The sequence below is a fragment of the Diabrotica undecimpunctata genome, chromosome 6 (genome assembly GCF_040954645.1).
Source record: "Diabrotica undecimpunctata isolate CICGRU chromosome 6, icDiaUnde3, whole genome shotgun sequence".
In the NCBI taxonomy this organism is placed as follows: Eukaryota; Metazoa; Arthropoda; class Insecta; order Coleoptera; family Chrysomelidae; genus Diabrotica; species Diabrotica undecimpunctata.
This window is the reverse complement of record NC_092808.1, coordinates 72810819-72838502: the sequence shown is the minus strand read 5'-3', so window position 1 is coordinate 72838502 and position 27684 is coordinate 72810819. Positions and strand designations below refer to the sequence as shown.

The window sequence follows — 27684 nt, the reverse complement described above, 5'->3', positions numbered from 1 at the left end:
TTGTGTAGGATTTTTATTGAAATGTAAGAAAGTGGGAGTGAATATATTCTGAGCTTGAATAGAGAGTTTATTAACCTGTCGTATATTTAGAGCATTTAAAGTTCCAGGTTGAGAGATATCTTGAATTCGTATACGAGTTTGGGGAGGTATATTTGCAAATTCCGCTTGCACACCGCAAGAAGGCGGTACTTGCGTTAAGTTTTCAATAACCAATAGAGACAAATTAACAGTTTTTAGAATAGGAGCAGAGACTAAAACATTTTGTGTATGTAAAACTTGACTTGAAACCAAGGTATTGGATTCTTGTAATATTTGTGGGGGAGAAATGTTAAGAAGCACGGGAGATGCAGATATTACAGTTTCAGTAATCAGATTTTGTTCTGGAGTAGTTTGAAAAGTGACTGTTTGTGCTGGTAACACATTTTTTAAGAGAGGCTGGCCAATTACATCTTGAGTACTAATGTTATTAGAAGTGTTTTTATAAGTCGGCTTTTGAAGCTCTTGCGTCTGAGCTTGAACAATTGCGGAACTAAACGAAGTACTTATAGTTATTTCTTTCATCTGTTTGCACTGATTGGGGAGGGAGTCAGAGTAAAATGTATTTTTAACTTCTTTTTGGCCATTTATATTCAAATCAGTACTTTTAACAATGTATTTACTGTAAGTATTCGCCTTAAATTTTGTATCAAATTCAAAAGCCTGTTTAGCTTCCAGTTTTTCTTCTAAGAAACATAAAGCATCCATATATTTTTCATAAGTAATATCTACTTCCTCACTTTCGAGAATAGTTTCGTCGTCAGCCAGGATTTCCAAAGCATCCAAATACGATTTATAAGCTGCCCTAAGCTGAGTAATATATTCCCTAATTCTACAATTAGAGAGGCCTTGTTCATTTGAACTAACAACGTTCGCAATTCTGGCGATATTTCTTTGTGAAACGTTCATTGCATAAAAATATTCTGCAATTTCTGCCATTTTGAATTGGAGTATATTATTGTTATATAGAGTATAATAAGAGTGTACCAGACAGAAATGAATGATAAAGAGAATAAAACCTAGAGACCCTTGGAAAGGGTACAAAGAGAAGAGAAAAAATATGTATATAAGAGTGTAATGAGATTATCAGTTTCTTGTTTTTTTTTTGTGTGAAAATTATATTTGGTATCGTGAATTTAATTTAAATTAACACTGAGATAATTTTAATTGATTTAAAAAAGCAATTAATATGCAAATACTTTCTAAGAGCGATTTGAATAGAGCGATTATTATTCTAGGGATTAATGACAATAACAGCGGAGAATTCTCGTAAAAATTTATTATTCAAAACAATAGGACAAAATCCCAAATTATTTACCTAGACGTGTACCTCTGGCAAAACGTGTCAGAGAACAATACAATTAGTTGGGATTATAATGAGTATCTTTGGTTGACAAAGGCTGGGATTTTTACTACGTCACAGGTATCTATCATTGGGTCATTCTACCTGACTTCCTAACGTCCTTTAACAATAGAATCATAAAATTGGAATTTACACAGATAAGAATTATTAAACAACGATCTATCAATATATCGATTTATCAATACATACGTATATACATATATATCAAAGAACATATACACATATATAGAAATACATCATTTCGAAGGACCAAATCTAATGAGATTTACAGCAGAGATAAGATTTATCTGAACCGAATTAGATCAAAATAGTTCAATCGAGCATGAGATAAAACAGAGAGAATGAGGATTTACATGTGACTCAAAAGTGTACCAAACTATGTAGAATCAAGATGTGAGATACAGAGATAGAGAGTGAGAGAGAGATTATGATATTATGATTTATATCCGACTCGAATAGACCACAATATGTACAAAAAGGGTGTACATATGTAAAATTATGAATATAATTTCAGTTAATGAGGACTGTATTACATAGGGCTGGTTCAAATAAATTAGGATATGTGGTAAAAGGTTATACAGATTATAGCAAATTATGTTTATACAAAATCTTACCAATTCTTCTGCTGCACATACACACACTCGCGGTATTTAGAGGCTTTCAGTCGCGGCTGTTCTTCATACGGGGAAACTGTCCGGTTACCGGTTTCTGAACACGTCTTTCGCGGTACTAACACTGAGATCACACGAGATATAGCACATTTGCGTCTGTACACGATTTAAAATAGTACTTGCGGTATTTTTCGCGTAACTATAAGCGAGAGAGATAAATAGAGTGGAGAAAAAGCGTAGTAAGTCTGTACCAAGCGATAGATAGCGATAGAGAGATTCTACGTCTGCCTAGTAGGACTCAGCAGACGAAAGAGAGGACGACTGTTTCTAGCAACAGTCAGTAGTGAAGAGAGAGTGTCCGTTATCATCGAGAGACAACAGGCAAGAGAGTGAGACTTTCTTTGCTATCTTACAACTGTCTGTATTTCTAATGGAGTGGGGTTAAAATGTGAGTAGGAAGGGTTGGAGAACGGGAAATAATTGTAAAATTGTGGTAGAATGGTAGCTAGTAATACAGCGAAAAAATGACATGATTTTTCGCATGTGAAAAAATTGAACAAGTGCAATGAGACAAGATATTTTTGAAAATCACTTTGATGACGTCATTCTTATGAAGAATATAGTAGAGTTAAATGGATTAGGAGGTATTAAGGTTAAGACTTTAGGTTCTTTTAACATAATAGTGGAAATTCAAGGCGAAGATTTCCATATTTTATTTCATGTAATCCCAAAAGGAGCATTAGACGTCGAAGTTATTCTTGGAAACAATATACTAAAACAAGCAGAGGTTACCATAACCGAAGATAGAATGATTGTATGCAAAAAAGAAGTAGATAATATGATAATGAGGATTGCAGTTGACGAGGCGACACACGATGATAATCTACAACTGGAACATATTAAAGACCCAAATATTAAGATGGAGATAAAAGAATTAGTGGAAAATTATGAACCGCGACAGACCAAGACTACAGATATAAAAATGATAATAATTCTAAGTAGCGAAGAACCGATACACCAAAACCCAAGAAGGCTATCAATACCAGAAAAGCAAGAAGTAGGTAAGCAAATTGAGGAATGGATAGAGAAAAAAATAATTCGACCTAGTACATCCGATTTTGCAAGTCCAATTGTACTCGTCAAAAAGAAAGACGGACAGATCAGAGTTTGCGGTGATTACCAAAAACTTAACCAGAATATAATAAAAGATAGGTTTCCATTACCTTTAATAGAAGACGTATTGGATCGGTTACAAGGTGCAGAATATTTTAGCACAATAGACCTCAAGAATGGATTCTTCCATGTACCAATAGAGGAAGATAGCATTAAATACACGGGATTCGTCACCCCAGACGGACAATACGAATTTTTAAGGTGTCCGTTCGGATTGTGTAATAGTCCTGCAGTGTTTCAAAGATTTATTAGCCACATATTTAGAGAGCTGACATCCAAGAACATAGCAATTTACTATATGGATGACATAATAGTTTTAAGTAAATCCGAAGAAGAAGGAGTTGTACGTTTAAAGCAAGTACTCGAAGTAGCTATGGACTACGGCTTAGAGATAAAGAAGAAAAAGTGCCAATTTTTACAGAAAAGAGTAACGTTTTTAGGATATATTATTGAGGATGGCAGAATTCAGCCATCGGATGAAAAATCAATGGCCATAAAGAAATTCAAGGAACCAACGAACTTTAAACAGATTCAGTCATTTTTAGGCCTGACTGGATACTTTCGTAAATTTGTACCGTCATATGCTACGATAGCTAAAGCATTAAGTGATCTACTCAGAAAAAATCAAACCTTTGAGTTTGGATCAAAAGAAAAAAGTGCATTTTCAAAACTTAAAGAGCTGTTAACCAGTCAGCCGGTGTTAGAAATTTATCACCCAGATAGAGAAACCGAGTTACACACAGACGCTAGCAGTCATGGATATGGAGCTTGTGTTTCTACAGAGATCAAGAGAAGATAATAAGTTTCACCCAGTTTATTATATGAGAAAGAAAACAAGTCCAGCCGAGGAAAAGTATACAAGTTACGAATTAGAAGTTTTAGCTATAATAGAAGCAGTGAAAAAATTTTGTATCTATCTACTCGGAATCAAATTTAAAATAGTAACGGATTGTTCCGCATTTACTAAGACCATGAATAAAAAAGATTTAACTACCAGAGTTGCGAGGTGGGCTCTGTTACTGGAAGATTATCAATACGAACTGGAACACAGAAAGGGAACAAGGATGGCTCATGTAGACGCTCTCAGTCGATTCCCTATAGTCATGATAATAAATGAGACATCAGTAGTACAAGAACCAGGTTTTATAGAAAGAATAATGCAGGCTCAAGAAGCTGATAACCACATTTAAGCAATAAAGAAAATACTTGCTACGGAAGCTTACGAGGACTTTCTGATTAGAAACAATATTCTATTTAAATATGACGAAGGTAAGGAATTGTTAGTCATTCCGAAACGAATGCAAACAGAAGTAATTAAATTGTTACACGACGTAGGACATTTTGCTGTAACAAAAACACAGGAGTTAATTCAAAGAGAATGTTATATTCCTAATCTTAGAGAAAAAGTCGAGCATTGTGTAAGAAATTGTATTGTGTATACTTGGAAGTAGAAAAGAAGGCAAAAAAGAGGGTTGGTTACATCCGATACTAAAAATCGATGGACCTTTACAAACATTTCATGTTGATCATTTAGGACCGTTAGCTACAACCAACAAGAACTATAATCACATTTTGGTGATCATCGACGATTTTTCTAAATTTGCATGGTTTTATCCTACAAAATCAACGACGGCAAAAGAAGTCATAGAATGTATGAAGAGGCAACAGAAGGATTTCGGAAATCCCCTCCGAATAATATCCGATAGAGGTACCGCATTTACAGCGAACGAGTTCGAAGAGTATTGCCAAAGTGAAGAAATTAAGCACATTAAGATTACGACAGGTGTACCAAGAGGCAATGGGCAAGTAGAACGTGTCAATAGAACGTTAATCCCAGTATTAACCAAATTGAGTATAGAGGAACCGACGAAGTGGTATAAGCATATTTATAAGTTGCAACAGTTTTTTAATTGCACTTATCAAAGAAGCATTGATGCTACGCCATTCGAAGTATTTTTTGGGACAAAGATGAAGAATAAGGAGGATCTAAGGATGAAAGAAATAATAGAGCAGGAAATGATCAAACAATATGATGAAGGTAGAGACATGTTAAGAGACGAGAGTAGACGTCAGTTAATCAAAGTCCAGGAGGACAATAAGCGCAGGTATGACTTAAGAAGGAAGAAGCCGAGAATGTATAGAAAAGGGGACCTAGTGGCAATTAAGAGAACGCAGTTTGGTGGTGGACTCAAGCTGAGGAAGAAATATCTTGGACCATATGTGGTAGTAGATGTTAAGCCCAATGATAGATATGACGTGAAAAAGTCAGGATATCATGAAGGCCCCCTGAGCACATCAACGTGCGCTGAATATATGAAGGCATGGGTCGAGAACCAGTCAGAATCCGAGTCGGATTCCTAGCAGGATGGCCGAATGTAGGAATATTTCTTACTATAAGTATTTAGCATAGTTTTATTCGCGCAAATCTAAAATAAAATATGTGTATAAGATGGAAGGCAACCGTATTTCTACGTATTTCTGACTATTGGTCGTCTTCAGTACGGTGCAGCCAAGTTAGAAAAGGAGCATATTAACTTGGGAAAGGATCACTACAGGAGCAATGCGACCAATTTGTGGCAATAATGTTAGAAGACTCTGAGGTTTCCAGAGCAACAACTAACACATCCACGAAGGAAGCTAAGCTACCTGAGGAAAGGAATGCCAAACGTTTAGAACGTTTCAAACAATAAGAAACAGGTTAATGTGAGTTTAGTAAAATAAAGGTAAAAGGTATCGGCATAGTTCGCAACAAAGGAAAAAAATATAATAAAATATGTGTATAAGATGGAAGGCAACCGCATATACGTATTTCTGACTATTGGTCGTCTTCAACGGTACAGCCAAGCAGCCAAGTTAGAAAAGGAGCATGGTCTCATTTACAGTGAGATTTCAATCTCACTCACATTGTATATATATATATATATATATATATATATATATATATATATATATATATATATACATATATATATATTATATGACATGACGTTAAGGAAATGTTTAAATATTAAACATTAATCGTTGTAGTCGAGTCATAATACTATATTTTAAGACTATTTTGCGTTTTAATATAAGGGGTCAAGACCCTAGTATACAATGTCGTAAGGGTGGTTCATTCCAATAATTTTTTTTTGTTGACATTACAAAATACAATGCTTAATTTTCACCCTTTTATCACTAACCTCTATGTATATATAACAGCCAAATTAGTGATTTCATAATTTTAACGCTGATTGATAACTGATTAATTATCATTATAGTCTGGCAAATATTAAATGAAATTAGTCATCCCAAATCACACGCCGTAAGTGGTGAAATGTAGCCTAAATCACGAGCCCATCACAAAGCCAACCGTTGGAAGTTTGCGGATTAACTTGAGTTTATATGTTTCGCGCATGAACAATTAGTCGCGTGTCGGAAAATCGTCATCGTTGTATGTGTTTATGCAATGTAACAAAAATAAAATATTGTTTATCAGAAAACATTAAATTAATTCAACTCTTTTTATACAGAATATGTTTGAGTATTTTTTTTTTGGTTTTTTTCTGTTAATTTTTAGACAATTCTAATGCAGTACGAAGATTGCCGGGTCAGCTATATAAAATTTATATTTATTCATTATCAAATTAACGAGAATATTAAAAAAGGAAATAAAATACATAATACGGGATTCGATCCTGTTGATAATTAAATTTAATATTTTTACTGGGATTTCACCACAATTTTAGTTTAAAATAAGTTTATTTTGACGTTTCGTTTTTTACCTCAGATTTTAAGAACGATTTCCGAAGTGGAAATAGAAACGTCAAAATAAACTTATTTTAAACCAAAATGGTGGTTAATTTACAGTAAAAATAGTAAATTGTATTAAGATGCAACAAGAAAATAACTTCAGAATAATAGCAATAACTATTACCAGACGAGCATACCAAGGGCTTTATCTTAAGGCCATTTCCAAAAAAAAAAAATTGTATATGGACTGCGACCGAAGTGATACCCCAGGAAACCAAGCGTTTAAAGATCGAAAAATTACTGGGCGCTTGCTACATATAATTACTGGGTCATGGTTTTTATTAACATTAAGCAAAAAACGACTTTTTTCATTGATTTTAATATTGTGAAAAAACTACGTATTCTAGATAAAATTCTAGACTTTCTTGAAAATAATTGCTCTTTAAAATGAGATTTTCTAAATGACAAATGTTTATAAACAAAAAAGTTATTGCAAATTAGAACCGGAAGTAAGCATTCTTTTCAATTGTTTATAATTATTAAAATAAACAATAAAAATAATATTTAAAATACATTTCACAATGTGAGATTTTATACAGTTACTATATTTGCCAAAGGTTTGCTCGATAGGTCAAGTAGTTTTTAAACAATACCGTTTGCTTTTCCCATTTGAGAGAAAAACGGTCATTTTCATATTGCTGTACAGGCGCTTTGTCAATACCTAGAATGGTGTTATTGGTCTGATTCTCTTCATAAGATATCAGATTTCCATGTTTTTAAGAAAGAATATTAATTTTTAATTGTTTACTTACAAATAATTGATGCAGAATGAAATACCATTTTTCGACTTATAAACAATTTGATTTTTTGCGAAGTTTTTCGACGTTTTTACCTTTACAAAAAAAAAACAAAATACGTCATCTGAAAGGTTATAATAACACATCTTAAAACAAGAAAAATTTTGTACGACACATAGAACCGGAGATAATTTTGTTTAAATCCACAGCGCAAATGTTTATAAACAGTAAGAGCTGAAATTTGGGCAGTTTGTCAATGAAGTTTAAGTTTTCATTTAAAATTTAATTAAGCCAGTTTAATATATACCTAATTAACATTGTGGAAACTGGTTAAAGTTATTAAACTAAAAGAATGATCGCTGAGGCTGCATGGTGGTAGAAATGTTTTAATCTCATGAAAAGTGAAAACGAAACTTCAAAACGGATCACGTTTAAAAATATCTCGGGTTCGCCTTTTTTTTTATTTCTTGAGGTAGCTAGTCTAAATAATAAGTACTAACATAATTTCACCCATATAAAACCACCACCAACCCCTAAAAATTTAGTGTTTTATCATTTTGAAGTGAATATTTCCTATCGCTCGGTATGACGTTTTTACACGAGCCCGAAATAATATTAATCGTGACGCGAAATATCGAGACGCCTGCAGTAACCTTGCAGTATATGGTAATAAATACTTACTTATACACTTATTAAAAAAATTAACTTTTTACACCTCGAGAACGACTGGATCGATTTCTTTAATTGTGATTTTGAAATATTTGGATGAAATAAAATAAAATGATGGTGGAAATTTCTTTCAAGCTCATGAAACTGAAAACGGAACTTCACAACGGAGCCCGTTGTGAAAATAAAATCGAATCGAATCGAAACTCTACGTTACATAGAAGGTTGTACGTTCTATAGATCCCGAGTTATTGCACTTCTTCAAAAGGGCTCCGTTTTTATTTTATTTCATTTTAATTTTTTAACCCTTCAGTAGTCGCTAGGAATTTTTGAAAATTAGTAGTCGCGCGCGGTCGAAACGTCCGTTTGGTGTTTTACTTCTTAGTTTGTGTTAATAAAAGTATTTGGAACCAGTTTAAGTAAAAAACGATTTTCATAAGGTTTAATAAGTAGAGTAACATATTACAAAATAATATAAAAAGTAAACTAATGTTAAAAATACTGAACAGAACATTAAACAAACTATTTTCTACTCCGATAAAAAAAAAGAAACTTTTAGTTAATCCGAATAAGTTCAGTTTGACACTCTTGTGTCAAACTGAACTATGATTAGTGAACATACACTTTGTGTGTTCTCCGCATAAAAACTTTTTACATTTACAGCAGGAAACAGTCGTTTTCCGGATCTTTTTACGGTCGCAAAAGTAGCATCTACCATGTACTCCTTCATTCGTTGGAGTGCCGTCTGTATTAGGAATATTTCATATGGCCTTAATACGTAACTTCAGATCTCTATTTAAATTGTCTACTGTTGCTCGGACCCGTAGATGTTCATCCATAAGAGAAAATGCTAAATGCTTCAAAAATTTTCTTCTAAGCATTTTATTATCAGCAAGGTTGTTACTTGCATGAATCACTAGCGAATTAATGCCTGCGATATTTAGTATGGTGTTAAAAATTACCATGAGCCAACGTCTTGTTTTTCGCGAAACATCATAAGAGGAGCATAGCTGATCAACGACGTCAACCCAGCCTTTTGTTTTGTTATAAAACGTCAGAATTTCTGGTTTATAATGTTTAAATGTTTCTCTATCTATAGCGTTGTCATCATGTAGACTTGAAACAAGCAATACAACTTTCTTCTTTTTGGGGATATACGACACTAAGGTACATGTATCGCTAAAGGCGAACATACCTGATTTTAGAGGACGAGATCCTTGAAGTAATTCAGGGGGCAGTTCCCTTTTGTTCTTTCTAATGGTCCCCACAACAGTCAATCCAAATTCCTTTTTTAAAACATCTATTAGACGAATGCTAATGAACCAATTATCTAGAGTAATGTTGCGCCCAGAATTCTTTATTGGCACACACATTCTTTTTACAACTTCTTTCGGGGAATTGTCTACAGTAAATGGGCCATCTGGTTGACGACCCACATAAACCTCCATATTTATGGTATAATACATTTCAGCATCACATAAACTAAAAATTTTGAGCCCATACTTTGAGGGTTTGCTTGGAATATATTGTATCCAAAGGCAATTCCCTAAAAAAGCAGGAAGCATTTCATCGCATGTTAAATTTTGCGAAGAGTTATATCCCGATTTACACTTGTCTACGAATTCTACGAATGTCAAAAAATACTCGGATGGCGGCCATCTTATCCAGTCTCCTACGTTCTTCACGATCGACCTTATCATCAAATCTAATGCATCTTAGAAGAAACCGAAATCGGGATAAGGACATAACTAGTCTAAATATTTCGATACCTTCGCCATTAGTTTGCCAGATATCTTCTGTATTCAGGTGATGGGCTTTATATGTCCCTGCCAAATATAAAAGGCCTATAAGAGCGCGAATTTCAGATGGGTTTGTAAGCTTTGCATCCCTCTCCCTAGAGAAATTGCTTGCTATACTTTCAATGTATTTATTAGTGGTTTCTGCAATTATGTAAATCATGTCCTCATCAATAAAATAACTCCATATTTCATAAATGTCTTTCAACTTTTTCGTAAATCTATTAGGCCCAGGTAATTGTTTTACTAAATTAGGCTTGCTCATACGTACCCTTTTGTTTTTTCTTTGATGCTTTCTCAACACTGTACCATTTTTTCCCCTAAAAACACTTTCTTCTTGTACATTATTCAGTAAAACTTCTCCTAATTCCTCTAAATCCTGTTCTTGTTCACTTTCCGAATCTTCCGACCTCTCATCAATAACTTCCGGATTTACTTCATTCTCGTCACCGTCGTCGTCATATTCTGTATCAAGCGGTTCTTCTTCCATGAGGTCTTGAAGTCTCCTTTGTTCCTTCTCATAGTCCATTCTAAAAATAAAGCCAAAACAAGTTATATATATATATATATATATATATATATATATATATATATATATATATATATATACATATATATATATATATATATATACATATATATATATATATATATATATATATATATATATATATATATATATATATATATATATATTTTTTTTAGTGGATTTTCTTGGGCTTAGGTTCATAAAAAAATTTGATTTGATACTAAGGCATTTTTATATATTTTTTCGACGTTTCGGCAGGAAATCCATGCCTTTTTCAAGAAGTAATATTGACTAAAAAACATTTTATGATAGACATAATACGATTTAAAAGTTAAACTTTTGACTTACCAAGCATGTAAAAATTTGTTACTAACAAGTAGACGTCACAATTAAAATAATATTAAAAACATAGGACATACCCACTAAGTCACTACATGTAAAATATATTTTAGATCTAATGTGTTGTTTATTGAAGTTAGTTTATCGTTTAAACAACCAGTTATTTTAACATCATAGGCGTTCTGAGATTGTCTTTTTATGTGTTTTTAAATTAAGTTAAAATATATTTTGTTCAAATTTTTTACATCTTTTTTATCATTTATTGCATTATTATTTTTTTTTATTTGTATAGACTCTGGAAGCTCTCTCTTTTTCCTGTTGGGTTCACTTTTTAGGATCTTGGTTTTCTCAAAATCAAATTTATGTTTTTTTTCGTTTTCATGTTTTGTGAGGGCGGTTGAGTTTTTTTTGTCATATTTGTGGGAACGTATTCTTGAGTTAAGTAGCTGACTGGTTTGTCCAATATAAACTCCATCACAATTCGAGCAGGGAATTTCATATACAACATGCGATCTTTTTAATAGAGGGGTTTTTGTTTTTAATCTTGTAAAATTCTTTTTTAAAAGATTGTGCCCTTTATGAGCAACCATAATATTATGTTTGGACAGAAGATTTGCAATTTGTTCTGATAATCCTTTTATATAGGGAAGAGACATATAGTTTTTCTTTACCGTGTTGGTTTCATTGTTATTATTGTTATTGTAAAATTTATGCAGTCGCGATTTGAAAGTGTTGTCGATAAGGTGATGTGGGTATGAATTAAGTGTTAGTGTATCGACAACACTTTCAAATCGCGACTGCATAAATTTTACAATAACAATAATAACAATGAAACCAACACGGTAAAGAAAAACTATATGTCTCTTCCCTATATAAAAGGATTATCAGAACAAATTGCAAATCTTCTGTCCAAACATAATATTATGGTTGCTCATAAAGGGCACAATCTTTTAAAAAAGAATTTTACAATATTAAAAACAAAAACCCCTCTATTAAAAAGATCGCATGTTGTATATGAAATTCCCTGCTCGAATTGTGATGGAGTTTATATTGGACAAACCAGTCAGCTACTTAACTCAAGAATACGTTCCCACAAATATGACAAAAAAAACTCAACCGCCCTCACAAAACATGAAAACGAAAAAAAACATAAATTTGATTTTGAGAAAACCAAGATCCTAAAAAGTGAACCCAACAGGAAAAAGAGAGAGCTTCTAGAGTCTATACAAATAAAAAAAAATAATAATGCAATAAATGATAAAAAAGATGTAAAAAATTTGAACAAAATATATTTTAACTTAATTTAAAAACACATAAAAAGACAATCTCAGAACGCCTATGATGTTAAAATAACTGGTTGTTTAAACGATAAACTAACTTCAATAAACAACACATTAGATCTAAAATATATTTTACATGTAGTGACTTAGTGGGTATGTCCTATGTTTTTAATATTATTTTAATTGTGACGTCTACTTGTTAGTAACAAATTTTTACATGCTTGGTAAGTCAAAAGTTTAACTTTTAAATCGTATTATGTCTATCATAAAATGTTTTTTAGTCAATATTACTTCTTGAAAAAGGCATGGATTTCCTGCCGAAACGTCGAAAAAATATATAAAAATGCCTTAGTATCAAATCAAATTTTTTTATGAACCTAAGCCCAAGAAAATCCACTAAAAAAATATATATTAAGGTTCAAGAACTAAACTCAAACTATATATTTATATATATATATATATATATATATATATATATATATATATATATATATATATATATATATATATATATATATATATATATAAAAGTTTGCTGTAGCTTAAAATTTAAAAAAATTAATATTTGATTCTTAATAATAGAACAAAGAAAATTATGAAATATTGTAATAGTAATTTGCTGCAAAGTAATTTAAAATTTGATGACTAATTACATAGTAAAAGAAAAAGAGGTATATTCAAAACGTTACTAAACAATAAGAAAAAAGTATAATAGTATATTATTTAAAAAAACTAGCGTTTATACATACCTTAAGGTGATAAGAAACACAATAAAACGATTTATAAAAACTTTTTAGCTGACAAGACGCGCGCGGAAATTATGACCTTTGCGCTGTAACTCCTAATCAACAAACCTCCCGCTACTCTGATTTAGTACTGAGGCTCCTTGCCGCTCCTTGTAGTATCGAATGAGTAAGCTACTGAAAGCGGTGGTTGCCAAATGTAATTTTTTTCCGAAATATTAGCAATTTTTAATACATTTCTTTTACAATCTTTTAGCAATTATAAGCAATTATAAACACGTTATAAAAACGTTATAAGTTAATAAAATGACATTTGTTAAACCTCATTTTATTTTTATAATAAGTGTATAATATGTATGCATATTATGAATGTTACGGTATACTGCAAAGTTACTGCAGGCGTCTTGATATTCTGCGTCAAAATTAATATTATTTCGGACCCATGCAAAAACATACTTTCGAACGTTAAGAAGTATTCGCTTAAAAATTATAAAACTCTACATTTTTGGCAAAAAGAATATATTAGTGAATATTTAGACGAGCTACCCCAAATAAAAAAAGAAGTATGTATGTTACGTAAAACCCGAGATATTCCAAGTTACTTTTTCAGTTTTCATGAGCTTGAAAGAAATTCCCATCACTATGCGGGCTCGGCGACCTTTCTCTTGGTTTACTAACTTTAACCAGATTCTGTAGTCACATAACTGTGAATTTAAAAATAAATAAAATTATCTCCGGTTCTATTGGTCGTACAAACTTCTTCTTTTTTAAGATGTGTTACCTTTCAGATGATGTAATTGTTTTTTTGAAAATATAAAAACGGCGCAGATAATTAAATTATTTATAAGGCGAAAAATGGTACATTCTGCATTAATTATTTATAGTTTAACAATTAAAAATTAATATATTTTTTTAAAAACATGAAAATCTGAGATCTTATTAAAAGAATCAGACTAAAAAACCTTTCTAAGTGTTGACGAAGCACCGTAACAGCCATAGCCATTTGAAAACGATATTTTTTTTCTCAAATCGGATAAACAAATAGAATTGTTTAAAAACTACTCGACCAATCGAGCCCATACTTCCCAAATTATAGTAACTACATAAAAAAATCACATTGTTAAGTCTGTTTTAAATGTTTTTATTGTTTATTTTATTAATTATACTTTGGGGTTTAATTTGCAATAACTTTTTTGTTTATTAGCATTTTTTAATTTTAAAAATCTCATTTTAAAGAGCAAGTATTTTGAAGAAAATCATCTGTTGAACATTTTCATCTAGAATGCGTAGGTTAATCACAAAATTGAAATGAATGAAAAAAGTCGCTTTTTTGCTTAAATGTTAATAAAAAATCATGATGCAGGAAAAATTTCGAGGCTTATGAGATGGTACGCCTTTTCTTATTGACTTTTCCCAGATACTCCAGTTGAAAAATAGCGCCCAGTAATTTTTGGATTTTTCAAGCGCTTTGGCTTCGTTTCCTAGGGTATAATACTTTTTTGTTACGCATTAGTCTTCTAATGGTCCGTTGAGAACAAAATTATGCCTTAAAAAAAAAGAAGACAACTAGCCGGATGTCAGAGGTCTCTAAAAGTTATCGACTCATGAAGCTGGACAGCCTTGCAACTGCTTAAAGTTTGAAGTGCTTTAAGGTAATTAATGAGGCGTAAAAAAAGAAATATTGAGAAATTTTAATGCTCTGCGCTCTTGCGATGAGCAAAATTATTATTTGGCTGGTTTAATTACGGTCTTACCTGTCCAGCATAGGTCTCGTCGAAACGAGAATACTACTAGTTTCCATGATGATACAAGTTATGCGTATCGAGTGCGAGTTCGCGATTGTGACATTCCGGTGTGTGCCAAAGCTTTTTGTTCCATTCATGGGATTACAAAAAATAAAATAAATTATGTATAGGAAAGCCTCAAACGGAGTGGTTCAGCTCCTAAGGACAGACGTGGAAAGCAAAGTGCAACATATAGGAAACTGGACGACTTAACAAAAGGTTTGGTATGTAATTACATCAAAAGTTTTAAGTGTCGTCAGAGCCACTATAGTCTGAAAGATACAAAAAAAGACTTATTTACCAGAAGAGCTGACAATAAAAAAAATGTTTAACCTCTTTAAGGAAAAGCATCTAAATGCTAAAGTCTCATATGAAACATACACAACAATTTTTAATAAGGAATTTAATATTTCTTTTGGATACCCCAGAAGTGACACATGCGCAACGTGTGATGAATTTCAAATTACGCTCAAAAGTTTGACTGATACTGATGAACTTAGACAATTAACTATTATGAACGATTTGCATAAATGAAACGCTGAAGCGTTCTATTCAAGAAAAGGGCAAGGCAAATAATCTGCAAAAAATAGCGACAAAAAGGAAGACAGCATGTGAACATGCATCAAAACCATCTGCATTAAACTGGTTACCTTTAATCTTGGATAAGTGTAAAAAAATCATCACATAATTTTCTGTATACTACTGAAACCATATAATAATCAAGAAAATATTTTTAAGTAGGTAATTCTTGTACTTATTTCTCATCTATCAACATCTACCATCCCTTCCGTTATATATACTCAGTGACATTGGAAGTGTTACACCCAGAAGGAATAATTTCTTAAACTTAATTGTTTTTGGCAACACAATGACTATATTTAAAACATGCTATGATAATAATACCAGTGTTTCTACGTAATCTACTTTTTGTTAAAATAAAGCTTTATCTTTAAATTTTTTTGTGAAGAGACCGATCTGTGAAAACCGGTTTGTATAAAAATTTTTAGTTAATATTTCTCAGTCTAATTGTATTCAGTGTAAGAAAATGCCTTGAGTTTGAAAACACCAAAATTACCACTATATTAGCGATTTTGACAAAGGTAGAATTATTGCGTATAGAGATAAAGGTTTGTTGTATCGCGAAATTGGCAGTCGTGTTAATTGTACGGCAATGACGGTTATGCATGTTTGTCATGTGTAGACACATGAAGGTAGAATATCACAAAAAAGACCAACTTGTCAACCAAGGCGTACAACGGAGCGTTAAGATAGGCGCTTTAGATTACTGGTTCTGCGTGACCGTTTTGCTACTACGCATCAAATTTCTAACCAATGGTTTGGAGTAGTAGGTAGACATGTTAGTATGCTCTACACTATACCATTGCATTCGAGCCTTTGGACTGGTTCATTCCGCCCACGACTAGTGCTTCCTCTGACTGCGAACCACTGTCATCAACGTTTAAATTGGTGCAGAGAACGGCAGCATTAGGTAGCAGAATGGCGTAATGTAGCATGCAGCGATGAATCACGATTCTATTTAGGAATGCATGATGGTCGTAGGATGGTAAGACGCCGCCATGGAGAGCAACGAGGCCTATGGTAGCCGATTACCACTTGTGTTTATTCGAGGGAATATGACATCTCCGCGTTATGTTGATGACATTTTATAAACCACTTTACTGCCTTATTTTGACGGCCGTCGAGACGTCCTTTTTCAGTAAGACAACACGCGTCCCCATATTGCTCGTCAAACTATGGACTTTCTCCAAGAAGCTGGCATTAACGTTTTGCCGCGGCCGCCCCGTGCTCTGGATTTAAATCCTATCGAATATGTATGGGATATGATGGTAAGGAGCCTGTCCACTTTGTACCATCCTCCACAGACTCTGGCACAGTTAATACATAAAGTTCAAGTTGCTTGAAACGAGGTGCCACAAGCAGACATCGATCATCTCATTTTATCAATGCCTAGACGTATACAGAAGTGTATTTAGCTACGAGGTCGCCAAACACATTATTAATTTTTTTTTATTACTTGTTAATAAAAATTCTTGAAAACGTTATCATTTCATTCTTAATGTAAATCTACCATGTTGACAAAAAATGAAGTTCAAGAAATTATTTGTTCTGTGTGTAACACTTCTAATGTCACTAAATATATGTATTGATTATTAAAATCGAAGTAAATATAGTACTTACGTAAATAGGATCCATCTAAATCTTTATATTCACATCTAGGTCCCATATAACTTTCTGGACACCTGGAAAATATAAAATTCAATGTTATTAAAAGTAAATTGGAGAAAACTAATTAAATATCAAATTATTTCAAAATAAAATTAATAATACAGTTAGATTATAAAAATATAAATCGAAAATTCGTTACAAATCAATATATTGACGATACATTCGTCATTTGGCCGCACGGCAGGGATGCGTTAGTGTCTTTTTAAACCCAACTGAATAGTATACATCCTAGTATGTAGTTCACGATGGAGATGGAAACTGATTCATCCCTACCGTTTCTCGACGTTATCATAAAGAAAAACTAATCCCAAGGTTTTTATCACTCTGTTTACCGAAACCCCACCCATACTAATCGTTAGTTGCATGCCAACTATCATCATCCAATTAATTCAGTCATTAATACTCTTGTCTCCAGATCAATACGCCTTTGCGATGATGCAATCTCCCACTCAATCTCAACCCAAAGACTAAGACCCTCATCATACTTGTCTGCTTTTCTTCCTTATATCATAGATGTCAGTGACAAAATCGACACAAAATTTTAAATCAAGAGGAATAAAGACAATATTTACCCTCCAACAAAAACTTTCATCTCTTGTCCAATCAATCAAAGACAACATTCCAAATGAACAACACGGAGTTTATGAAATTCCTAACCCAAAATAGGATTTATCAAAATTCCATTTCTGTTCGCAATTCCAATTCAATGTAAGCTCTAGGTCAACACCATCTTCATATATATATATATATATATATATATATATATATATATATATATATATATATATATATATATATATATATATATACCCGGTATTTAGGCCTTCCACGCCCTTCCGGTTGAACCGTTGAACATTTTCATCTAGAATGCGTAGGTTAATCACAAAATTGAAATGAATAAAAAAAGTCGCTTTTTTGCTTAAATGTTAATAAAAAATCATGATGCAGGAAAAATTTCGAGGCTTATGAGATGGTACGCCTTTTCTTATTGACTTTTCCCAGATACTCCAGTTGAAAAATAGCGCCCAGTAATTTTTGGATTTTTCAAGCGCTTTGGCTTCGTTTCCTAGGGTATAATACTTTTTTGTTACGCATTAGTCTTCTAATGGTCCGTTGAGAACAAAATTATGCCTTAAAAAAAAAGAAGACAACTAGCCGGATGTCAGAGGTCTCTAAAAGTTATCGACTCATGAAGCTGGACAGCCTTGCAACTGCTTAAAGTTTGAAGTGCTTTAAGGTAATTAATGAGGCGTAAAAAAAGAAATATTGAGAAATTTTAATGCTCTGCGCTCTTGCGATGAGCAAAATTATTATTTGGCTGGTTTAATTACGGTCTTACCTGTCCAGCATAGGTCTCGTCGAAACGAGAATACTGCTAGTTTCCATGATGATACAAGTTATGCGTATCGAGTGCGAGTTCGCGATTGTGACATTCCGGTGTGTGCCAAAGCTTTTTGTTCCATTCATGGGATTACAAAAAATAAAATAAATTATGTATAGGAAAGCCTCAAACGGAGTGGTTCAGCTCCTAAGGACAGACGTGGAAAGCAAAGTGCAACATATAGGAAACTGGACGACTTAACAAAAGGTTTGGTATGTAATTACATCAAAAGTTTTAAGTGTCGTCAGAGCCACTATAGTCTGAAAGATACAAAAAAAGACTTATTTACCAGAAGAGCTGACAATAAAAAAAATGTTTAACCTCTTTAAGGAAAAGCATCTAAATGCTAAAGTCTCATATGAAACATACACAACAATTTTTAATAAGGAATTTAATATTTCTTTTGGATACCCCAGAAGTGACACATGCGCAACGTGTGATGAATTTCAAATTACGCTCAAAAGTTTGACAAAGACAACATTCCAAATGAACAACACGGAGTTTATGAAATTCCTAACCCAAAATAGGATTTATCAAAATTCCATTTCTGTTCGCAATTCCAATTCAATGTAAGCTCTAGGTCAACACCATCTTCATATATATATATATACCCGGTATTTAGGCGTTCCACGCCCTTCCGGTAGGGATCTATGGAGGAGTATCACCTAGCCGCAAGCCCTTATCTCTTGCCGTACTGCTCCACCATAGGCTCTACCATAAGCTGATGGTGGAGAGCATGATAACCAATACGAAAGTGCTACCACCAGTTAATGTAGTAGTTTTAGATTCTGTGAAGAATCACCGAGAGACAAAATGACACATCATATGAGATTCAAATTGCCACCATTTGATGAGAAGTCTTCTTGGTCCATATACCTTAGACAATTTGAAGCTATTGTGACAGCCAATCATTGGATAGAACAAGAAAAGGCTGTTTCTTTGACTGCTGCTTTACAAGGCGATGCTGTAGATATCCTAAGATCGATTCCTAAGGTTCAAGAAAAATGATACCAGACAGACCTTGTTCACTCGACTAGACAAACGTTACGGAGATGCTCATCTACAACAAAGCACAACTAAGACGTAGAAATCAACGAGCAAGTGCAAATTTGTATGAGTTTGAAGCAGATGTTGTTCGTATAGTGCGGTTGGCTTATCCGGAGGTACCAGATAACATTTTGGAAAAAATTGCTGCATCTGAAAAAAAATTGCTTCGTCAATGGATTGAAAGAAAGTGAATTACAGAAAGCTTTACGACTAGCAAGACCGAAAGTTCTAGATGAAGCGCTCGCTATTGGTGGCGTAGGCCACATTCGCCGTAATTGCAAGAAAATGATACAGCAGTCGGGAAACTAGAACGGGTTGACACCAAGGGGCAACTGCCGACGTAGAGAAACAAAGCCCCCATAGTAAACGTTAACATTACGCCCTCCGGTGGAATTCATAGCTTGAGTACATCGAGGGTCGTATCAATAATAAATGTAGATCTGTTTTTGGTAGATACAGGTGCAACAAGAACTATTGCATGTCCAAGTAGTACGAGACCATCTTAAATTATCGCCTGCAACAGTAACGCTTAGAACAGCACCTATTGAGTTAATTAATAGATATGGTGAGGCTAATATGTCAGTAACCATTGGCCAGATCACAGTGAAACACAGGCAGTGAAACAATTGCAGGGGCTGTATTGAATGTCAAAAATGGAGTTCTCGAGATCAATGGTGAAGAGCTGCCGTTTCATGAAGACAAAGATGTTATCAACTAAATAACTACTGGTGACGTAACCATACCCGGTCGTAGTGAGAAAATTTGGATGGCCAGACTTGATGGTGACTGCCGGGAGGGAAGCCTAATTATGGTCGAAAATATGGACAATGCCGAGTTCCTAACGGCAAAAGCTTTAGTGGGAAATCATCGAAATCTAAGTATCCAAAGGAGCTTGTTGAAATGGTGATTAAAATGTGCTAAGATCTTTGATGGAAGAACGAAAAAAGTGAAGTCTATGCTGATAGATTTTTAAGATGTTTTGCCCTTGATAAGAAAGATAACGGCAAAGCAAGGATAGTAACGCATAAAATTAATGCCGGAGACGCTCAGCTAATCAAAAAACAACCTAGACGACTTTCATTTGCGAAAAGAGATGAAGCCGAAGACATCCCCAACCTTATGAACAAACAAGGCGTAGTTAAACCATTAAACAGTCAATGGATATTACCACTAGTTCTAGTAAAGAAGAAAGATGGTTCAACGCGTTTTTTTATTGTCTACCGCCAGTTCAATACAGTAACTAAGAAAGATAGTTATCCTTTGCCCAGAATAGACGATACATTGGATACTATCTCCGGTTATCCTTGGTTCTTCAAACTCGATCTAAAAAGTGAATATTGGCAAGTAGACATGGAACCAGCTGATCGGGAGAAAATCGCATTCTCAATAGGATCAGGGCTTTGGCAGTTCACTATTACGCCCTTTGGTTTATATAATGCACCTGCCACATTTGAAAGATTAATGGAGGCAGTTTTAAGAACATGGAAAACATGCCTGAACATGCTAACAATCTCACAAAAGTCTTTCAATGATTGCGGGCAGCGAATTTAAAGTTTGTTTATTTATTGTTTTAAAGTTATAAAGTTTGTTTTTTGTTTGTTTGTTTAAATGTCAAAAGTTTCGACGAGAAGTGAAGTACTTGGGTCATATTGTAGCGAGTAATGGTGTAAAAGCTGATCCTGAAAAACTTACAGCAATTAAGGATTGACCAAGAGATGAACACGAAATTCGAAGTTTCTTTGGTCTATGGAGTGAAGAGTGTCAAAAAGCTTTCGAACAACTACAAATGGCTCTGATCAGTGCACCGATTTTAAGCTACCCAAGAAAGGCAGGAAAATTTCTGTTAGACACCGATGAGAGCAATAGTGCAATAGGAGCTGTTCTCTCCCAAATCTAAGATGAGATGTGAAAGTCATCGCTTACCTTAGAAATATTTTGTCGAAACCAGAAAGAAACTATTACGTTACCAGGAGATAATTGCTAGGCGTAGTGAAGGCATGAGAGTATTTCCATAAATTTAACAATAAAACACTGAAAACTTGTTTTCAACACTTCCACAAAATTTATTTTAAATTATTATCACTACAGCTGTTTCGGCCAGAGTGCCTTTCTCAAGTGATCTGTTTTTGGTATGTGTTTACACTTTATAGTCTTAACTGACCAAGTTGAGAAGGGGGGAACTGTTTGTCTTAAGTTGGCCATCCAGAATTATGTCATGTAGTTTTTAATTTTTTGATTTCCATAGATTCGAATAAAGATAGCTTAAGGCCTTTATTTTGAATGTGAAGAATTTACAATTTGTCATTAAAAGAATGATTATGGTCTAGAAGGTGAAGTGCGTACGTAGAATCTGTTTTTCTATTATTGAGAGCCCTTTTATGTTCTGCTATATGTTTCGATAAAAGTTCTACCAGTTTGACCGATGTAAGTTTTTGGACAGTCGCCACATTTAAGTTTGCATACACCGCTGTTTAATTGCTTTTTGTTTTGGCTCTTGTTGTTCTTAATATATTTGCCTAAGTCGTTGTTTGTTCTAAAAGCTGGTGTTATTCCTTTTTTTTATGTGTTTGGCTATTTTTGTTGATATCTTGCCTGTATTTATGTAATCGAACAGAAGCTACTCGGTTTTTTCTCTGGTGACGGAAATACTAATTTCAGGCCTTTCTTAGGTAGTTTTGATTTGAAAATTTATTTATTGTGTTTGTTGTACCCGTTGTTTACTGCTATTTGCTTAATAATATTCAGTTCTATCTCGAAGTTATTTTTTGACATGGGAATTTGTATTAATCTATGTAATATGCTACGGTATGTAGTCAATTTATGTTGTGTGGGATGGGATGATGAATTGTGGTTTTTAAGTCTGATAATTTTTAAATCTAGAAAATTTATGGATTGATTCTGTTCTGTTTCTATTGTGAATTAAATATGACTATGGAGTGAATTAATATACCATAAGAATTGGTGAAGTTGTCTGCTAGTTCCTGTAAAACTTACCAATACATCGCCTACGTATATCCACCAATACAAAAACTGTTTGAATATGGGATGTTTTGAAATCTTTGTTTCTAGATGGCCCATAAAAGTATCTGATAGCAATGGGCTTAGAGGATTACTCACTATAAGTCCTGCACTGTTATTTGTATATATTTGATTTTTTTTTATTAGAAAAAAAGTTGCATCCACCAAAAGGTTATTAGCGACGGAATAAAATATAAATAGCAAAATTGAATAACTACAGATTATAAAAAATGTTTACAAGATCTTAGATATTTAATTATATTATAATAGGAACACTCCTGACCTATAGCTTCTGTTAGAAAGTTCGAGATATTGTAACGTCTTTCTTGATCATATCTACCACAATCTGTTAAAAAGTTAAACTGTTAATCGAACGTTACACTGATCACATATGGGTAGGTTATTCTTTGTGAAAAGGTAAGAGTTTCTTGGTATATCCTAGACGTAGACGCGTAAGCACAATTTGTTCACGCCTCTTAAGCGACGATGGAATCCACTGGAAAACATTGCCGTTGATTTTATTCAGCTTAGAATTAGTTTGAGACCCCTCATTTACAACACAACACTTTATTTTTAAAATAAGCTTTTCGTAGAGCTCAGCTGAATATGTGCTACATACGGAGGTAGACGGAAAAGAAGATTGTTTTCTAAGGAATCGATGGATGCCCCCACTCCGGACTTGGATGCATCTGTATAGATTTTATAGTAGTCGGGGTACTTTTCTAAGAGGGATTCGAACTTAAGCCGAATAAGAGAATTTTTTGTACTGGATTTTTCGAAATAGGCCAGATGTGTATCACAAGTAAATCGATCAGTCAAGACTCAGGGTATTTAATATCCGAGGAGAAAACATCCAGAAAATTAGTGTTTAGATTTTGAAGTATGGATTTAAGTCTATCGTAATATGTTTTTTTAGTATAGCGAATATCTTGAAATTTGTTTACATATTTATTTGTAAAAGTATTTTGATATATTGGTTTTGAAATATTACAAGCGACTGAGTCTGCATGTGATACGGCGAAGAACATGCGGCGGTGATGTAGCGGTGGTTCTGATGGTTCTGATTGATGGGTCTTTAAGTTTTTCTCCTGTATTTTTAATTGAAATGACTGTTTGATTCTCTTTGTAACAGGACTTTTTAGTTTCACTACACACCTCGGTAATAAATTTCGCAATGATACCTTTTTCGATTTTATTGTCAATTTTGTTTAATGCTACTTCACATTCTACACCTAAATATTATAAAGTTTTTTGATTATTATGTTGAGGCAAACTGTGTGTAAATCCTTTCTCTAAAAGTTGTATCTCACTATTACTGAATTTAGTATCTGTTAAATTTATAAATCTTTTGAAAAAAATATGGTTTGAAAAACTTTTTGTATGATGAACATTGGGTTTTATGCATTGCAAATTAGATTTAAAATAGACCAAAAGAAAACATCATAGTGTTTACAAAAGCAGACAAAGGTAACACTACTATTGCTATAGATCAAGTAGAATATAATAACAAAACAATAGAATGTTTAAACAATCAAAATATTGAATCAATAAACAAAGATCCAACGGAAAATATCAAAAACAAATTAAACTAGCATTAGAAAATTCAAAATCAATATTAAATTCAATAGAACAGAAATACCTCAACATCATGAACCCAAATCCTCCTAAATTATACTCTTTTATTAAACTACATAAACCTGATCACCCAAAGGGACCTATAGTTTCCTTTTATACAGCTGCATCATATCAAAGAAACTGTTTATTATTAAGATTATTTTAGAACACACTAAATTTTCACCTTAGTTTACCGTAAAAATAGAATAGAACTAGTTAACAAAATAAAACATTTTTAATTACCGAACAACTCAAAATTAATTTCATTTGACGTCAAAAACCTTTTTTCTAGTATTCCTCCTACAGAAACTTTTGTTCTAGTAAAAGACCTTTTAGACCATAATATTACTAATCCAATCATTACGTCTGGAATTTTACATCTTCTTGAAATTTGGATAAGCCAGGACAACTTTGAATTTAATAATAACATATATACAAATAACAGTGCAGGAGACAGGTGACAATCGGTAAACCTCTAAGCCCATTGCTATCAGATATTTTTATGGACCACCTAGAAACAAAGATTGCAAAACATCCCATATTCAAACAGTTTTTGTATTGGTGGAGATATGTAGAAGATGTAATGGTATATTTTACACGAACTAACAGACAACTTGACCAATTCTTATCGTATATTAATTGATTCCATAGTCATATTGAATTCACAATAGAAAGAGAACAGAATCAATCCATAAATTTTCTAGATTTAAAAATTATCAGACTTAAAAACAAACATGAGTTCTCCGTATTTTATAAACCTACCCATACTGACACGACTATACACAATTCATCATCTCAACCTACAAAAAATAAATTGGCTGCCTACCATAGCATGTTACATAGATTAATAGAAATTCCCATGTCAAAAAATAACTTCTAGATAGAACTGAATATCATTAAGCAAATATCAGTAAACAATGGGTACAACGAACACAATACATATAATTTTAAATCAAAAACTACATAAGAAAGACCTGAAATTAGTATTTTCGCCACAGAGAAAAAACCCAGTATCTTTTGGTCGATTACATATACAGGCAAGATATCAACAAAAAGAGCCTAATAAAAAGAAAGGAATAATACCAGCTTTTAGAACAAATAACCACTTAGGCAAATATATTAAAAACAATAGCCAAAAGAAAAAGCAATTACACAGCGGTGTATGCAAACTTAAATGTGGCGACTGCCCAAAAACTTACATCGGTCAAACTGGTAAAACTTTTATCAAACGTATAGCAGAACATAAAAGGGGCTTTCAATAATAGAAAAACAGATTTTACGTACGCACTTTACCTTCTAGATCATAATCATTCTTTTAATGACAAATTTCAAATTCTTCACATTCAAAATAACGGCCTTAAGCTATCTTTATTAGAATCTTATTAGATCTTTTTAGAGCAGCCGCCAATAAGGTACGGATAGCTGTGATGATAGCCAACCTCCGATAGGAGAAGGAACTACAAGAAGAAGAAGAAGAATTAGAATTTATGGAAATCTACAAATTAAAAAATACAGGACATAATTCTGGATGACCAAATTGAGACAAACAGTTCCCCCCTTCTCAACTTAGTCAGTTAAGACTATAAAGTGTAAACACATACCAAAAATAGATCACTTGAGAAAGGCACTCTGGCCGAAACAGCTGTAGTGATAAAAATTTAAAATAAATTTTGTGGAAGTGTTGAAAACAAGTTTTTAGTGGTTTATTGAAATATAAAATGAATTTCCATCAAGTAACGGTGGAATCCATCACTTATTTCCATAAATACTTGTATGGCAGAAAATTCCTTCTTCGTACGGATCACGTCGCTCTAAAATGGCTATTACAATTCCGTAATCAAGAGAGCCAGATGGCAAGATGGTTAGAAGGATTACAAGAATATGATTACGAGATCGAACACCGGGCTAAAAGGGTTCACTTAAATGCTGACGCCCTTTCGAGACGGCCGTGCAGTGCAAATTGTAATCACTGTCTTAAATTGGAGTAAAATGGCAGCCTCAACAACTATAAGATGCTCAAGCAGATAATCCATGTATAAAAAGAGTATTGGATTGGATGCATCGAAGTGAGAGACCTACTTGTCAAGACATTAGTGCATGTAGTCCAAAAGTTAAGTTTTACTGGAGCCAATGGAATTGTCTAGTACTAAAAGATGATCTTCTGTATATAACCTTTGAGAACGATGATGGTACAGAATCTAAGCTTCAGATGATTGTACCTAAAAGTAAAGTGTTAGAAGTATTGTGTCAGTTGCATGACGGTAAATCAGGCGGTCACTTCAGCATTGCGAAGACTCTGCAAAAGGTTTGAGAACGGTTCTATTGGAAGAACTGTAAAGATGATGTAAGAATATGGTGCCGGAAATGTGAACTGTGTGCAACCAATAATAGTCCAGTTGGTAAAAAGAGAGCACTCATGAAACATTAAAATGTTGGTACATCTATGGAAAGAGTAGCAATCGACATTACAGGTTTATTTCCATAAAAGGATGATGTAAATAAATATATCCTGGTAGGCATGGATTATTTTACGAAATGGACTGAGGCCAATGCGATACCAAATCAACAAGTTGCAGAGGTACTTGTTAAAGAATTCTTTAGCGGATTTGGTGTGCCCATGGAGATCCACTCCGACCAAGGGCGAAACATTGATTCAACACTCTTCCAAAACGTTTGTAAATTGATTAATGTCACTAAGGCCAGAACGACACCCCTGCATCTTCAATCAGCTGGAATGGTCGAGAAGATGAATCGAACAATGGTTAAACACCTGTCCATCTCATTCATTTGGACATTTGGACAGGTAAACACCTGCCCAAAGTTGTATCCGAGCATCAAAGAGATTGGTGAAGTAGGCAATCTTGTTTGGCTTTATAATCTACAACGTCTCCTAAACTGCAAAGACAATGGGAAGGTCCGTATAAAATGATAAAGAGAATAATGACGTAATATACCGAATTAAGTTGCCAAAAGGTAGACCAAAAGTTGTTCACATAGATCATTTGGTACCTTATGCTGGCTCAAAGGAAACAGAAGAAGCACGAACCCTTCAACATGAGATCAAATATGACCGGCGACCAAGCTTTAAGGAATTTATGTCAAATTACGCAGAAAGAAAGAGTGCTAGATTCGGCGTGACCACAAAAGTTAAACAAAATATTTTCTGTGTTCCGGAAAATGTTTCTCTAGCCCACTGTGTTGCTCAAGACTTCGAGATGACTAAAGACCAGAAAGTCTTATACAGACAGGGCAAGCTACGAGGACATATATGGCGTGCTTTAACTAATTTCAAGAAAATTGTGCGCAATTATGATATCAAACATTTGGCTGTACCAAAGATAGACCATATATATATATATATATATATATATATATATATATATATATATATATATATATATATATATATATATATATATATTTATATATATATATATATATATATATATATATATATATATATATATTTATATATATATATATATATTTATATATATAAATATAAATATATATATATATATATATATA

At 33.2% G+C, this 27684-nt stretch overlaps 1 protein-coding gene across 2 annotated transcripts in view; it reads right to left on the bottom strand.

Annotated features, from left to right (window-relative positions):
* LOC140443488 (protein spitz-like) overlaps positions 1–27684 on the bottom strand; it is a 692772-nt gene that overhangs the window by 22508 nt on the left and 642580 nt on the right. For both annotated transcript variants that reach the window (XM_072534798.1, XM_072534799.1), the window contains exon 5: positions 17049–17110. In XM_072534798.1, coding sequence (XP_072390899.1) covers positions 17049–17110 — 62 coding nt within the window. The remainder of the gene's footprint in view (positions 1–17048; positions 17111–27684) is intronic.